The sequence below is a fragment of the Drosophila mauritiana genome, chromosome X (genome assembly GCF_004382145.1).
Source record: "Drosophila mauritiana strain mau12 chromosome X, ASM438214v1, whole genome shotgun sequence".
NCBI classification, from domain to species: Eukaryota; Metazoa; Arthropoda; class Insecta; order Diptera; family Drosophilidae; genus Drosophila; species Drosophila mauritiana.
The window spans coordinates 5,582,233-5,597,997 of NC_046672.1; the positions used below are offsets into that span (position 1 = coordinate 5,582,233).

Sequence of the window (15,765 nt, forward strand, 5' to 3'; positions counted from 1 at the left end):
ATTTGTAGCCAAATAAGTAAACTTCTTGGCCTTATCGATATTTGTTCAATATGTTTGACCGGAGTCTGATTCCCACCGGTGGTTCCTCCGTTTCCAGAGTATCCACTTTCACAGAGCGCCACCACCGCCGCGTACAGCTGAGTCGCAACAAGTTGTACCTACAGCGCCTCAGTCGAGCCACCAGTTTGGTGCACACACAACCGCCTCTGATGAACGTCAAGACACAGTCCGGATTCGATGTTCTGCACGAGGATGCTCGCATCTTTCTGGAGCGGACCAACGCGAATGTGCGCCTGCTACTGAATCTGTCGAAGATAAAGCGAACCAAAGGCACCATTGACTTTGCGGAGGGTCCACCTGTAGTCCCCCAATCGGCTCTGCCACAAATGCTGCGAAGGCTTGACCGTGTTCAGCGTCACAACCTTTGGCTGGGTCTCCGCCTGATGAGGATCCATGAGCGGAAGCGTGAAGGCGACCAGCGGAAGCGTGAAGGCGAGAAGCGGACTAGCGAACAATCGCAATCGAGTAACTTAAGGTGTTCCAGTGTGATGACCAACCGGTCTGCTCTGGGGGAGAATGAGGTATTTAATAAGTACATTGGCTGGGATCTGGACATGCCCAATGAATACTTGGAACTGATGCGACTGCTCCGGCCCAGGATTGTTCTGCACTTTGGCCTGATGGACGGCAGGCCGTTAGGCCAAGTGGTTGTGCAGCTATTTACTGAGGCTGCGCCGCTGGTGGTGCTGCAGTTCGTCCGCACTTGCCTGGGTCAAAGATCGCACGAGTTCGCCGTGCGCCGGATCTTTCCACGTCTGTGGGTGGAGGGCTATCTGCTCAGCAGCTGCAAAAACAGCCTGGGCGAAGCATCCTCTTTAAGCTATCGTGATCCCATGGAGTTCGATACGCGCGTGGTGAGTCACGCCCGCTACGGTTGCGTCTTGTCCTGCGCCAAGGAGTACTGTGTCCACGGATTTCCCGGCGGAGCCATCAACTTTAGCATCAGTTTCAAGCCTCTGCCGGTGGCCAGGGGTCAGCGCGTGGGCTTTGGTCGGGTGATACGCGGCGACAAGGTCATCGAGGCCATGGAAGCTCATGGGACCAAAAATGGGAAAATCAGTCGGCCACTGCTCATCACCCACTGCGAATTGCTATAGGAAAAGATGAAGTTTTTGGGGTACTTCTGGTTTCATACTGCAGATAATCTTTAGCGTAAAGTAATGATTTTCTGCGGGCTGCAACCAGAAGTCCTACAGATGCTCTTTTACGGATTTTAACCAGAATTTAACGTACATTAAGTAATAAATATTTCTTTGACACTTTTTAAAAAAGGTGAATATTACCCTGTTTTTCCCACCAATTAAAATTCATCTTGATTTCTGTCCAACTTTTGGTTAACGTACGAGTACAATTTATTTAATATTTGGATGGATAACTACCGATGATTCGGGCAATCCCCATAATCGAACATTATAATCATATGTGCTTCTTGTATCGTGCATTCAAGCATATGGATAGTTATACATTATAGTCTTCCGTGTGAGATTAGCGTAGAAGTTGCATACAAATATACGTGTATAGTAGTTTACGGATAGACGAGTAAGAGAAGAAGCTGCTCAAATCTTTCAGCTCCATGACAATACGATCCCAAACAACAGCAACATTTAACTGGCTAAGTTTAACAGTGATTACATTTAGATTACTGAGCTACGGATAGATTAAATGTTGGTTAATGCGGATAAGATGCAGATATATGTATAGCTAGACTGTTTCGGTTAATACACAGTTGATACTTGGTTAAATGATATTCTTAGTAGGAGGGTACTGCTACTCCATTTGCTCGTCCATCCGATGATAGTCCAGAACGGGGTCTTGGTATCTTCGGTCCATCCTCGAGCCTCCGGTTCCGAGGCTAACCGGAGTTCGAGGAACGCCTCGCTCTGTGCCCGATTATCCTTACAACTGACAGCTCTGCGAGCTGCCGACGCCTGCTTTTATACCCGGAGTGGTTTCATGGCCATGTCCGGGACACAGTTGCCAAGTCGATGGGCAATTTTATGCCCTGATGGCCATCTAAAGCGCCACAGGAGTATCCTCAATTATTGGGTTGGCTCCTTTGCTCGATGCACTCTAATTTGATTTTGATTGAATTGCGCTTATCGCAATTGTGCACTCGCTCCGGGAAAAACGGAGTTGAGCATCCTCCCAAGCATATGTATATTGACGTCACGAGTGCTTAACGAGCTCCGCAAATCGATTCCCTATTTTATTTATTGTTTATATGTACATTGTACATACCATGTGACGTCACGGGCTTGGCAGTTTTCATTCATGGAAAATTGGAACAGGCGGCCGCGCATTAGGCTCACTCGAATGGACAGTGGCGTCTGCGCCACTTGAAATTGCGTCGTCTTGGTGGTGCAGTGGTGCACATGTGCGATAAGCGGAATTCAATCAATCAGCCCAGCAAATTGGAAGCAGGAAGTGCCAGCGTGGGTGTTGCCCACTAAGATTCTAGGCCGGATTCCGCTATAAAAGTGGCGACAATCCTCTAGCCAAGTCATTCCAGTTGCGTATCCTGCTGGTGAAACAGCAGCGGACTGAATCTTTAATCTTCTTTCTTCGTACCTGACTACCAAGCACCACTGAGCCACCAAAGATGAGACAACGGCTTAGCACTCTGCTTCTTCTGCTTCACCTTGGCTGTTTAACTTTGGCATGGGCAAGCAGCAGGCACTTCTGTGGCGACACTTCCGGCCGTGACATCTGCAACGATGGCCGCTGGGATGGCCATCAGCGCCAGGACGACTACGATGAGCACATGGTTTACAGACAAGGCGCGGCGGAGATTCAGAGGAGAGACCGCGTAGATTCAGTGGCGCGTGATGATCGCGGCAAGGAAAGGCGCGAGGAAACAAGGGTTCGGTTGGACTCATCCCTGCGACTTGAGGCTCGTGAAGTCAGCAATGAGCGACGTGAAACTCGAGAAGAGCGGGTACAGCCACGCGAAACTCGTGAAGTTCGAGTGGACCGACGTGCAGCTCGTGAAGATCAACTAGAGGCTCGCGAAGCTCGTGATGAGCGACGTGAATCCCGGGAAGAGCGAGTACAGCCACTCGAAACTCGTGAAGCTCGAGTGGACCGACGTGCATCTCGTGAAGATCGAGTAGACCGACGTGAATCTCGTGAGGATCGATTGGAGGGTCGGGAAGCTCGCGTAGAACGAGTTGAGCGACGTGAAGCTCGTGACAATCAAGTTGAGCTCCGTGAAATTCGTGAGAACCGAGAACATCGACGTGTAACTCCAGAGGAACGAGTCGAGCAGCGTGAGGACCGTGTTGAGCGACGAGAAGCTGAGGAAGGACAACGAGACACTCGTGAGATGCTGATGGATCGACGGGAGGAGCGCGAATCGGACAGGCGTGACTTTGAAACTCGGCGAGTAGCAGCAAACGAAAGACGAGTTGAACGCCGAGTAGAACGGGAAATGTCCAGACGTGAGGAACGCCGTGACGATCGAGCTAGTCTAGACAGGCATTTGTCCCGACGCATGGAACGTGAACAGATTGAGCGAGACTCTGAGGAACGCATCGGGATGGACAATCATCGACGAGCAGAAGATCGACGTGTTGAACGACGCGAAGAGCGAGAGAACCGAGTTCGATTCGTTTTTGATGTTAGGTCTGAAGAAGACAACTCTCGACGAAGCGAAGACCGGAAGGAAGAGCGCGTCAATGAACGCAGCGTAGAGCGACGGGAAGAGCGCAACTCAGCTAGGCGTGTGGACCAAAATGAAGATCTCGACAGCGTCAACCACCGTCGAGAAGAGAATGAAGACGTTCCCCGTGCAGAGCAAGAATCCTCCCGTAGAATCGACTTGAGACGAATGCAGGAAAACGACGGTGCTCGAGATGAGGAACGAAGGATTGAGAACAGTATTAACCGCAGGGAAGACCGCCAAGCTGAACGTACCGAGGAACGTGTAGCAGAGCGCAGGATGGAGCGTGTCGAAGAGGAAGTAGAACGGGAAGATACCCGACGAGTTGAGCGAAGAGAAGTACAACGGCGAGTAAATGGGGAAGAGTTCCGAACTAGTGAACGGCGGGAGGAGCGAGAAGACACACGTCGTGTCGAGCGCGATGGTCTGCGAAGAGATGAACGATTCAAGGATTTGGTTGAGGAGCCAGAAGACACACGTCGAGTCGAGCGCGATGGTCTGCGAAGAGAAGAACGAGACGAGAATCGGGTTGATATCCGAAGAGATGATCTTCGTAGGGAAGAGCGCGAAAATCAAAGGGAAGATCTTCGCCGAGAACGCCAAGTACAGCGCCGTGAGGGACGAGTAGACCGTGATCATGTTGAACGCGAGCTTTCCAGACTAGAGATTCGTGAGCCCTTGGATGATCGTGTACTCCTTACCTCGCAAGTGAAAACCAAAGGCTGGCTGAGCTATGGAAAACGAGAACTACTGATGACCGGGCAGATCCTCCTCCTGGCTGCTCTCTACAAGAAGTCCACGGCCAGCGGCAAGGGATTTGGGTGAGCATATTGTACATGGTATTCACTAGAGAAGATATGAACTAATCAAGTCCTCTTATAGTCATGCTCTGAATGAGCAGATCCAGGGCTACTTGCAGGCCATTGGTTGCTAGGATGCACAAAGGAAATCGATGACCCTTCCCAAATTTGAAAGCCCCGAATGAGTAAACGGATATGGATCAAGGAAAACAGAACTACTACCCCCAGAAAATGCAAACGGACCCGACAGCAAGCGACGAGCAGAGGAATGGGATGGGTTACTCCGCCGGAGCATTGTACAATTTAATCCAACTGTTACTGTAACCAAAAACATTCCCCCTACCCTGTTGTAGCCAACAAAAGCATAACGAAAATATATGATGGGATGCTCGAGTAGCCGAGCATCTGCAAACTGCATTGCAATTCGTGAGTTTCGATTCCCGCCCAACTCCACCTCCGCTACCACGACCACCTTCATCTACGCCCCACCTCCTGGATAATTGGAGCATTCGCATCCGAGGGACCGCAACTGTCCACTCACATGGCTGGGCATCCTTGGATGGCTGGATCCTTGAGGCAGCTTTCAAGCCGCCCACTTGGCCCACCTCCTCCTTTCGGATGCCACAGAAACCGAAACCGAAGCTGAAAGGCAAAATTATTATTGCGATTTTCCATGCCGTTTGCCTTCGTCCTTGCAGCAGCATTGCTCCTGAATATATCCTTTCTCCATCCACGTGTGTGAGTGTCTGTTTGTCTGTTCTTCTCTCTGTGTGTGTGTATTTGTGTGTGCGTTTGTCGGTGTGTGTGTGTATCGAGGCTGATAAATTTCGCACATATTAGATGTTGGTCTGGTCTATTCATCTTTTTGGCTTTCAAGAGATTTCCCCTGATGGGGCCAGCAGTAGAAGCAGCAGTTTTTGGGGCCCGACAAGCAGCCAGTAAGCCATCCTTAATCAGTGAAACCAACACACAAATTTTACACAATTTTCATCTTTTGGGGATTATTTTGGGGTGTGGAGTGTGTGCTGCTGGATAGCTGGAGTGCGCACTTGTATCCGTATTTGTGGTGGAAGTATCCTTGCCATTGCCATGTCTGAGCTGGTTCCGACTTGCTTTACTTACTCCTATCCAGGCATACGAATTTCGTTCGGTGGTATTCAAAATGTGAAGAGTGCATGCAGTGATAAAATCAAGTGCTTTCCACTTTGGATTGCGATTTCCAAAAGTCCACGACAGTCTTGTGCATCCATCTAAAGTTGCTTACTTTGTTAATAGACTTGCTTGCAGTAAGAAGATCTACGATCGACAATGAGATACGAGTGTTGGTAAGTGAAATAAGGGCAAGCGAGTGGGGTTCAGTGTTGAAAAGAAGCAGAAGAAAAAATACACATCCGGTCTAAAGCTAACTCGAAACATACCCATTCAGTTTATGTATATTCACAGATCCAGAGGATTTTCCCCATTTTTCCGTCTATTTTTGTTTGCCATCTCTCGCTGGGTTTATTCATGGGGATTTTCATGAGGGGCTTAAATTCAATGCGAACTCTTCTCATCTTATATATATTTTCGTTGGCCATGGAAGTGTGAAATATCAATACGCAATGTCTCTGGCAAATACTGGTGCTCCAGGATGGGGGATCCTGTGGCCAGGGCCGCGGCGAGCTATGCGATATGGGAGCGCCACAAAAGAGCAATAAACCAACGGGAAAACATCATAAAAAATGCAGTTTTCAATATTTATACGAATTAAATAATTCACTGGCATTGGCCGGGCCAAAGAGGAGCTTCCAAAATGCCCAGATTCCTATACATACATATATAGTACATATAGACAAGGAAAGGATCCGGATGCGAAGGAAAAAAGAAGCTGGCAGTAGGTTCACCCCCCTTTTCTACAGCGTGAAAAACTGGCGACTCTGGTGGTTGGGTTGCTTTTACTGGGCATTTTACGAGTATTTGAGGTTTATTTTATGCCCCCAAACACACACACACACTCGCACACACACACACACTCGCCGGAATGCAAAACAACATAAATTCTGTGTCAGAAATCATAAATTTCAATAAAATAAAAGCAGCGAAGCGCCAAATAAATACGTGGGGTGGCAGCTGGGGGATTTTGGGGTGCCACCTAATGGGGTTAGATTGGGGGGCAAGTTACAGCTATGCTCGAAGTAATAAGCGTTTAGTATTTTGTAAATTATCCCAGTCTATACAAATGCATTTAAGATTACAATTAAATATGCTTCTAAATTGTGATTTTGGCTTAGTACTTAGTACTATCTTTATGTAGCTTTAAATAGCCTAAATTAATCATTTTAAGACCCTAATCAATTATTTACAGCTCTATAATCCGATTGCAGATTTAAATGCAGTGTAAATTGTTAGAAAAAAATGGGAAAAATATGTATTATTTTGACCTTAGCTGTTGCTGTGTGTGTGTGTGTGTGTGTGTGTGTTACCACGCTTCACTTGGCTAAGTAAAAGCAACAGCCAAGTGCAAAATATATTTTCTTTAAAGCGGGCGTGAGGAAAGCAAAATAGAAAGGAGGGACACAAAAGGAAAGTCCTTGGGAAAGTGTGTGTGAGAGTGTGTGTTTTGCATAATTTAATGGACGGCTGGGGAGGGCAGGCGGGTAGGTTGGTTTGTCGAGCAAGGATGCAGGATACCCGCCATAAAGTGGCCACCAGGCTGCCGCAGGATGCTTTCTATCAAGTCAAGGTAACGGCCGAAACTTGAGAAATATTTCATGAGGCGAACGCGGCAAATGTGTTGCAACACACGCCACCAAAATGGGGAAAACTCACCGTCCTTGGATCTTTTCTGTTTTTTTTTTTTACATTTTTCCACCTTTTCTCTTTGCCATTTGCCAGCAAATTTATAAATTATCAATTTCACTCGCCCGACAGAGAAAGGCTAAAAAGCAAAGCAAAAGCGAGCAGGGCGCGCGCACAAAATAAATAAATGCAATAAGCGAAGGCAAATGGAAAATGGTGAAATTGGGGAAAATTGGAAAACCGCAGAAATTGCAATCGAAAATCCGCCACAAGTTGCCATTAAATGTCAATCGAGGAGGGCGGTGTGTGCGAGGGGGGGCGTGGCCGCTTTTTTGTTGGAGGGAAATGTGCAGTTAAATAAAAATCAAAGCGGTTTACGTTATCAGCCAGCGATTGCTGCTGCCAGTCGAAGAAGTTGCGTTGACAGAATTTTCCCCACTTTTCCGCTTTCCCGCCGCACATTTGCCAGCGCCCTCGGCGGCATCTGCATTCGGTGGCGGAGCAAATGCGAAATTGGTTTATGCAACAGACTTTTATGGTGCAGATCGGGCGCCGAGCATTTGGCAAATGCCAAACTCCGAGTGACGTAGACCCCGATTCTGCGAGTGTCAGGCCAGTGCACTCAGAGAAAATGCGTTTTCCAAATACTTACATCCTTGCATGTCCTTCAATCCATCCCTTACAACAGCTATAAACTTACACTTAGCCTAATGACACTTTCGAATTTCAAAAAATATATATATAAGATGCAATTTATATATACACCCATTTTTTTTCAGTGCACAAGGTCTGCAGGTTGCCTGCTGTGGGCGGTTCGATGCCAGCATCAATCGCAGTTGTGCAAATAAATTTGCCGTTCACGTACATGAAAGCCGCTTGCACAAGCATGCAATCATCCTCAAATATTGTCCCAATCCCAATCCCAATCCGAGTCCCAATTGCAGCCGTCTCCTGGCTTTCGAATGCCAGGCGGCCCGGCGCAATTGAAAGCCGGCCGATTCGGATTTGGATTTGAATTAGGATTTGGTTTTGGCCAGGCGCTGGCAGCCTCATCATCTCATCTGATTCCATCCCATCTCATCTCTCACCTGCTCGATGGCCACAATACCAATGATGACATTTGCTGGCTTGAGCTGAGTTTTATGGGATTTTAGATATTTATAGATTGCCAATGCTAAAGGATAGCGCACGACCCCCTCCCCCCCGCCATCACCAACAAAGTGCCATCGAAATGGATCCTGGCAAGAGCTGGCAAGCTGGGATTCTGGGCTGTCGTTGCCCAACGGGGCATAAAAAATTGCTGCACTCAGACTCAGCACTCCGGCAATTTTTGGGGCGTGGATGAATGTGAGTGGGCGGCAGTTGCAGGGGGCGTCGGTGCACCCTAAACGATAGCAGGCAAAGTCAATTTAGTGAAAATGCGAGGCAGCAGCAAGTGAAATGTCATAGCCCAGTGGGTGGGTGGGGCGTCGGATAGGCGACCTTCGTGATACGGGATGCCCCTGCATGCCCCTGTACACCACCCACCAACAGCTGTCATTGTCAGTGGGCCACATGCTGGTCTCCTCTTTTCCTTTTTCAGCAGCTGCATGCTGCACTTTTCCTTAAAGAAGAATTCCGCTTCGATTGTGCAACTTATTGCCATAAACACAAGGCGCTTGAATATGTTTGAAAAATATATGTTTAAATATTTAAAATAATAACACCGAGCAGAGTGCATTTGTGTGCAACACTTTGAGTGCCAAACTCACTTTATAAAATATTCCACAAGTTGGAGATAGTAAAGTAAAGATTTTTATTGGTGACAAACCACCGCCAGGGATTTTCGCAACACCTGAAAATGTTTGCCAAAAGTCTTCGTTTTGCCGAACTTCGTTTTTATGAAAGGCGTCTGGCTTTTTTCCTCAGTCATTTTCCCATTTCCCACTTGGCTTCGACTTTGACACTTTTCCGATGGAGAGCAGCTTTAAGACACATTTGGCAAAAAACTTTGCAGCAGTAATCCCAGTGACTCATGTGTCCTGGCAGCTGGAAGCAATCAGTGGGCAAAATGGAGCGCGCAAAATGCCTTTGCATGCTGGGTGCTAACTGCATTCCGCATCCCTTATAATTGCCATATCATTCTGCATTTCCCGCATTTTCACTCAGTTGCACCCACTTTCGCCCACTTTCGCCCATTTTCCGGCCCTCACCCTTCTGCGATGGCACTGTGATGAAAATTCAATTTGAAATGCGCAAACAGCAAGCAAACTGGCCACGCCCACCCACTACGTGACCTGCCAGGTGGGTGGGATGGGCGGTACAGGTGTGTTGGGCTTAGAATGAACCCCAAATGAAATTGTCTAAACATGTTACGAAAGCCAGCAAAACTGGGCCAACAATGCTCCTTGTCCAATCCCTAACAACAACAAAGAGATATCCATGACTCTTTATGGGATCATCGATGGGTAGATATAGTTCGAAATGTACGATTTCGAGAAGTTCTGTGAATTCTATTGCTAGTTTATTGTTTACCAACTTTGAAAGTTACTTTAGTAGCTGTCAATTAATAGATGAGTGTTTAATTAAACATTCTATTAACATAGGTGATGTGATATCCTGTGGAGATTCATAACGTAGCCACAATTCGCTTGATTAACTTTATTTAGTAGCCCGCTTTTGGATGGATTGTTTCAGTGGGCGAAAACAGGGAAAAAGGGCCAGCAGTTCAGCTGTCAATTGCAATTTATGCAAGGGGGTTAAGGGTCGTCAGGGGGTTAAGGTCGGGCGTTCAGGCTACACCGTTCTGAATCCAGAATTAAGGATCTCGTTGCAGTGGCAAATAAATAGGTGTTGATGGACTGCGACATGACTGCACAAATTGCATGGACACGGGTTTGGCATATGGCCAGAATCGTATAAAACAGAACAAGGCCAACTTCAATAGAGTTGATGGGCGGCATGGGCGGCATGGGCATTCGGGGGGCGTGGTCACATTGCAGTTGCAACTGCAGTTGCAGCTAATTAAACACGAAAAGTGCAGCGGGGGAGTTGCAATTGTTGCCAATTTTATAGCCACTGAAACTGATGTTGTAAACAGTGATGCTCCCCATTTATACATTAAATAATTATAAACAAATTATATATAATTTAATTAACTAGTAAATATGGTGTTAAGAATTTAACATGATTCTGTGTAGATTAGTTTAGAGATTGAGGATTAGTTCTTAGTACACCTGTGCAGCTGGTCATCACTGACTGTATACATCTATATAGACAAAGGCCGCAGTCCAACGAGGGCGTGGCACTGGACGGCTATTAGGGCCAAATGTCGTACCCCAGGGCAACCAATGCTATCCATACGAATTCTCGATGCCGATTTCAATTGGAATTCAATTCGAGCCGCTGCGCGAAAGCAAATTAAAAATGGTAGCCGGGATCTGCGGATTCTGTCCAGGTCCCATGGCCAGCCAAATCTGGTATCGCCATGCGAAGCCCATGTGGTTTTGCCTGGCCGCCGAGGAACTCGAATTAGAATGGAAAATAATTGCAGCTGGCGCCGTTTCAATTAGGTACGTTGCATGAATTTGCTAATGCAGCTGATTCCCTCTGCACCCAATCCCAATGCACCCAATCCGACTCCCAATCGCAGTACCAATACCAATTCCTAGCCCAGCGCAAAAGCCCAATCCAGCTGAAGTCTGGACCCAGAGTGAGATCCGGGACCCAGTCCCTCAGTTTGCACTTTTATCCCAGTACATCCCCCTCAATTTGTTGCTAATTGCGCGGCATTATGCACTGTAGGAAAAACGTGGGAACTTTTTGAATTGGAAAATATTTGCACTTATGATACTTTCATAATTTTAAATATGATTTTTCTACATTTTATAATGCTGTTGGCTGCGATTTCAATGATTTTTTCATATAATCTTAATGTTTCCATATTTTCTGACAGTGTACGCCGCCGGGCAGCTCCGAAATTGAGTGGCCACAGCGGAGCTGAAACCGCCTTAACCCCTGTTTGCCAGCTGGCTGTTACCAGCCCATTCCCAGCGACGTTTCCCGTGCAATTTGCCAACTGCACTCGAGGGATGCATTCTGCTGACCGAACGACCCCGCCGACTGATGTCTCGCCCTCTTTGGGCCAAAAAGGATCCGGATTGGGATTGGGAATGGGAATGCGGATGCGGATGCGGGTGAGCATGTGGATGGACTAGACTGGACTGAGCTGGGACCACAAAATGGAAGCCTAAAATTTGACTTGGATCCGGTCTAGAGTGTTGCATGCACTTTCATCGACTTGGAGAAATATGCCTGGTCATAAATCAAACAGTGTCCTCGCCATATTGCCATTTCCATTGCCATTTCCATTTCCAGTTCATTTCGTCGCCATTAGTTCCCATCGAATCGCAAATAACTCACATGAAATCGGCACGGAATTGATAATTGATTTGGCCATTATGATGTGCCACCGTGCCAGAATGCCACATAATCGCATGGCCCAGAGTCCACCCATCAGTCCCCACACCGGGGAGCTCATCAGTTGTCCATTTTCGGGGAATTAAAGCCAATCAGCGATGGATGGAGCTGCCACGTGACTAGGAATGCCAGAAAAATGGGTAAGTGCACTGAGAAATGGGTTTATATATGGATTTATGATTGATCAGGCAAATATATTATTGTTGCGATACTGAAGAAGAAGATCATCGTTGTGGCTTTATCATTTCAGATAAATTTGTAACTCAAATTGTTATCGCAAACTTTCAACATCAAAGGGAGCAATAGAATTTTTATAGAAACTAGTTGCCTCACTTTTCGCCCCGAACAAGTCCTGCGGCGAATTCGGCAGAGCTTTGAAACGGATATATGGATGGGGGGAGAGGTGCGGCCCACATTTTGGATTTAAGTTGAGCGAGATCCCGGCGATGTCAGAAGTTGGCAGCATTTACTTCATTGTGCTTAACACTTTCCGCTTTGCCAGACGCCGCTTGACAGCCACCTCCTTTGGCCACGCCCCTTCCCATGCCCCAATCCCCAATCCGCACTTGGCCCCGCCATCTCGCCGAGTTTAGGACTTCCTGCGGGTGTTGCAAAGTTGTGCGGCATGGCTGATGTATGCTCATATAACTTTGCCACTAACGATGAGCTCATGAGCTGCATAATAATGAGCCAACGTCGGCGAGGGCCCACTATTTCGGAGCTTGTAATCCTCGAGGATTGAGGCGCGGACGGACGGACGGGGGTTTCAGCTCCTGAGCAGGGACACCCCATCCAAAGTGCATCCATTTCGCATTTATCGACTCAATATGCCCGGCCATCAATCGCCGGGTTATGGCCATGAATGCCGCACGATTAATCTGCCAACCGATTTCCCGTTGACGAAACAACAATGCCAGCTAATGCGGGCCAATTATTCATATTTCCAAATCAAGGACTCCTTGGGACTGAACTTCACCTGCGGGTTGTGATTGGATAGGATGGATGGTGGGGAGCAAACTTATGAGCTTGTCCTGCCGACTGATTCGCTTTGATTAACATTTGCATACGCATGTCTGGCCATTGCTGTTAGTCTCTGCGACATGCATACAAAGTATCCTTTTGGTCCTGCGGGGAATTTGGAATTTATTTTGATTTAATCTCATCACTTTGTAGTACCAAATCCATTGTTATTGACCTTTTGATTTGCTCTATACTAACTAACTGGGAGAACTAGCGCTTTCTTGATAGCTGGCACCTTTAATTACATCGCAGCTACTTTCTTTCGCTCCCAACTTTCAAGTGTTTAATTGCAGTTTGCGAGCGCTAAATACTTGATTTATTTTTTCTGCGTATATATGTATATATGTGCATGCAGCCGATCTGCAGCTACTTGGGGCTATTTAGCTGCGAACTTCAAGTGGGCCAAGTGGACGGGGTCCATGGAGGTTGTGGAGGTTATGGGTGGAGGCTATGAGGTTTCGCCTCCGGGCATCGTCTTTTCAATAAGCCCAATGCAAAAGCATTCCGCTCGTCGAGAGAGCCCAAAAAAACCCCCCTTGGAAACCCCCTTGAAAACCGCCATCCTTGAAGGCCTCCACTAAAACTCAGACCATTGCGTTACAAGTGCAAATTAGTCGAGAGTGCCAACAAATTTAACGAGCAAATTTACACTCAGCGAGCAGCGGCAGAAGGGCAGTTTCTGGAGGGGATTTGCCGGGGGTTTTCGGCTCATTCCGGGCATTCGGGGGGTTTCCCGGGGGCCTCCGCGGCTTCCGGAGGCCATGAACCCGAGTGCATGTCCCTGGCCCGATCTCACAATTGCCCCGGACTTTCATCCAAAAGGCAGTTGCAAATTCGCCTGCCATTTTTTCGGGCAGGGGATTCCCCCATCTGCCTGTGTTTTAATTTAAGCAACACAGGGTTGGCAAGAAAAAAAATGGAAAAGAAAGGAGGTGGAAAGGTGGAGGAGGAGGGAAAGTGAAAAGCCTTGTGGCAGGGCGAACCTTTTCCCCGTTTCTCGTCGACCCGCTTTTCCGTTTGTCTTATTACGAGAGGGCGTTGGCCACTTTTTCCTCGGCGCCGTAAGTATTTCCTTTGATTCCGTAGGCCGTGTGTGTTTGTCGTTCGAAATTGATTCGAAAATACAGCAGGATACAGCTGAATTTTGGACTGCAGATTCTGGAGCCTGGAACCAGTAACCCGGACCCTGGACTCTGGACTCGGGATCCGACCCAACCTGACAGAGTGCAGAGCCCAAAGCCAGCTGTGAACCCATGTCAACTTTAATTGAATTTGATAGAACGGATATTTAGCCGGGGCCCTCACCATTTACACCATTAACAAGGACCTCCTGCCGGCCAAGGACCTTCGTCGGAATCCACGACTCATATTCGTAATTAAATTCGTAGTGGGCGTGCGTTTGTTTTCCGCCATCTCAGCGAGAATTGATTTTTACATTCGAGAAGTCCCAATGTGTTGTATATCCCAGAAAGAAAGGCATCTAATATTTTGTAGTTTGTGAATCTTGTGAGATACCTTAAACTGGCATTTATTTACTTCTGCCTCCGTGGCTTTTTAGGCCTTAATAATTCAGTGGCTGAAGCAATCGCTCAAATTCTCAGCCATGACTCGTGGTTTATGGATTCCCCAGCTGAAGATGACAGCTCGACATGATTATGATAATGATGACGATGATGATTAAAATATTATTGCACTGAGCTGGTTATTTTGGTTGATCTTTTTCGATTTGTGTCATTGGGAGAATTGCTGTTGTAATTAACGCGGACAGTTGTTGGCCAGACCGGTTTGCCAAAATATCCACAATGTCTCGTTTTTCTGAATGAATGTCACATTAACTGGCGCACACATGTGTATCTCGTATTACTACTATTATTATTATTATTATTTTGTTGCTGCCAAGTGTATCCAATTGCCCCACAAAAGGTCCACAAAGTCGGCCTTGGGCATTATTGTGTTCGGCTTGGGCTTTTGGTTTTGGGTTTTTGATTTTTTTTCTTCCAGATTTGAGTAATGAGTGGCGCTACATTTGCTGAATTATTTTGGCTATAAAGGCGTTTCCAGCGCCGCATTTCTTATCAAACAGCAGCCGGCGTTCAAATCACCAGCATCCCTCGACTCTCAGTCAAATCAAGCTCATACAAAAATGGCATTCAAGGTGGGTTTCAAGAGCCAAAAGCACTATCCAATACATATTGTTGTAATAACTTATCCTTTATCCCTGCAGTTTGTGGCCCTCCTCGCCCTGATCGCCGCCGCCAGCGCCGGTGTCCTGCCCGCCGCCCAGGTGTACCATGCTGCTCCGGTGGCCACCTATGCGGCACCAGCTCCCGCCGCCGTGCTGAAGACCGTGGCCCATCCGGTGCTGGCCAAGGCCGATGAGGAGTACGATCCCCATCCGCAGTACAAGTACGCCTATGATGTGCAGGACGCACTCTCGGGCGACTCCAAGAGCCAGGTGGAGGAGCGCGACGGGGACGTGGTTCGCGGGGAGTACTCCCTGGTCGATTCCGATGGCTTCAAGCGCACGGTGCAGTACACCGCCGATCCCATCAACGGATTCAATGCCGTGGTCAACCGCGAACCGCTGGTGAAGACCGTGGTCAAGACAGCGGCTCCAGTGGCGCCCGTTTACGCCGCCTATCACCACTAAGCCCCGCCAATTTGGAGCCCATTTTTGTTGACTTAGTTGTAGGGTTGCATCCGCAAATATATGATATATAAACATATATGACTTTTTTTTATGAAAACCTTGGTATACCAAATTGAATAATGTTCGGATTTCACTTACTTCTTTATCTGGTTATATAGACCTTCTATGGAACCAACTCCAGGTCGGCGGAACAGCATTTGCTCCACTCGTGGATTGTGGAGTAAATCAAAGGCACACCCATATGTGTGTGCACATATGGAATCCTCTGGGCTCCGCTTTACTATTTTACTTTTTTTTACATTTTACTTTTTATTCCGATGCCGTTTGCCTTTGTTATTAAA

The 15,765-nt window shown here is 47.4% G+C and overlaps 3 protein-coding genes across 3 annotated transcripts; all 3 read left to right on the top strand.

Moving 5' to 3' along the window:
• The first annotated feature begins 26 nt into the window (after positions 1 to 26).
• On the top strand, positions 27 to 1,378 carry LOC117146606 (peptidyl-prolyl cis-trans isomerase). The gene has a single exon (XM_033312932.1). It carries the CDS (start codon positions 51 to 53, stop codon positions 1,155 to 1,157), a length of 1,107 nt encoding a protein of 368 aa, XP_033168823.1. The 5' UTR covers positions 27 to 50; the 3' UTR covers positions 1,158 to 1,378.
• A 1,202-nt stretch (positions 1,379 to 2,580) lies between these two features.
• Positions 2,581 to 4,941, top strand: LOC117148411 (trichohyalin). Its single transcript, XM_033315780.1, has 2 exons — positions 2,581 to 4,539; positions 4,601 to 4,941. Exons 1-2 carry the CDS (start codon positions 2,660 to 2,662, stop codon positions 4,650 to 4,652), a joined length of 1,932 nt encoding a protein of 643 aa, XP_033171671.1. The 5' UTR covers positions 2,581 to 2,659; the 3' UTR covers positions 4,653 to 4,941.
• A 9,925-nt stretch (positions 4,942 to 14,866) lies between these two features.
• Positions 14,867 to 15,461, top strand: LOC117147420 (larval cuticle protein A2B). The gene is made up of 2 exons (XM_033314298.1): positions 14,867 to 14,929; positions 14,999 to 15,461. Exons 1-2 carry the CDS (start codon positions 14,918 to 14,920, stop codon positions 15,422 to 15,424), a joined length of 438 nt encoding a protein of 145 aa, XP_033170189.1. The 5' UTR covers positions 14,867 to 14,917; the 3' UTR covers positions 15,425 to 15,461.
• The last annotated feature ends 304 nt before the right edge of the window (positions 15,462 to 15,765 follow it).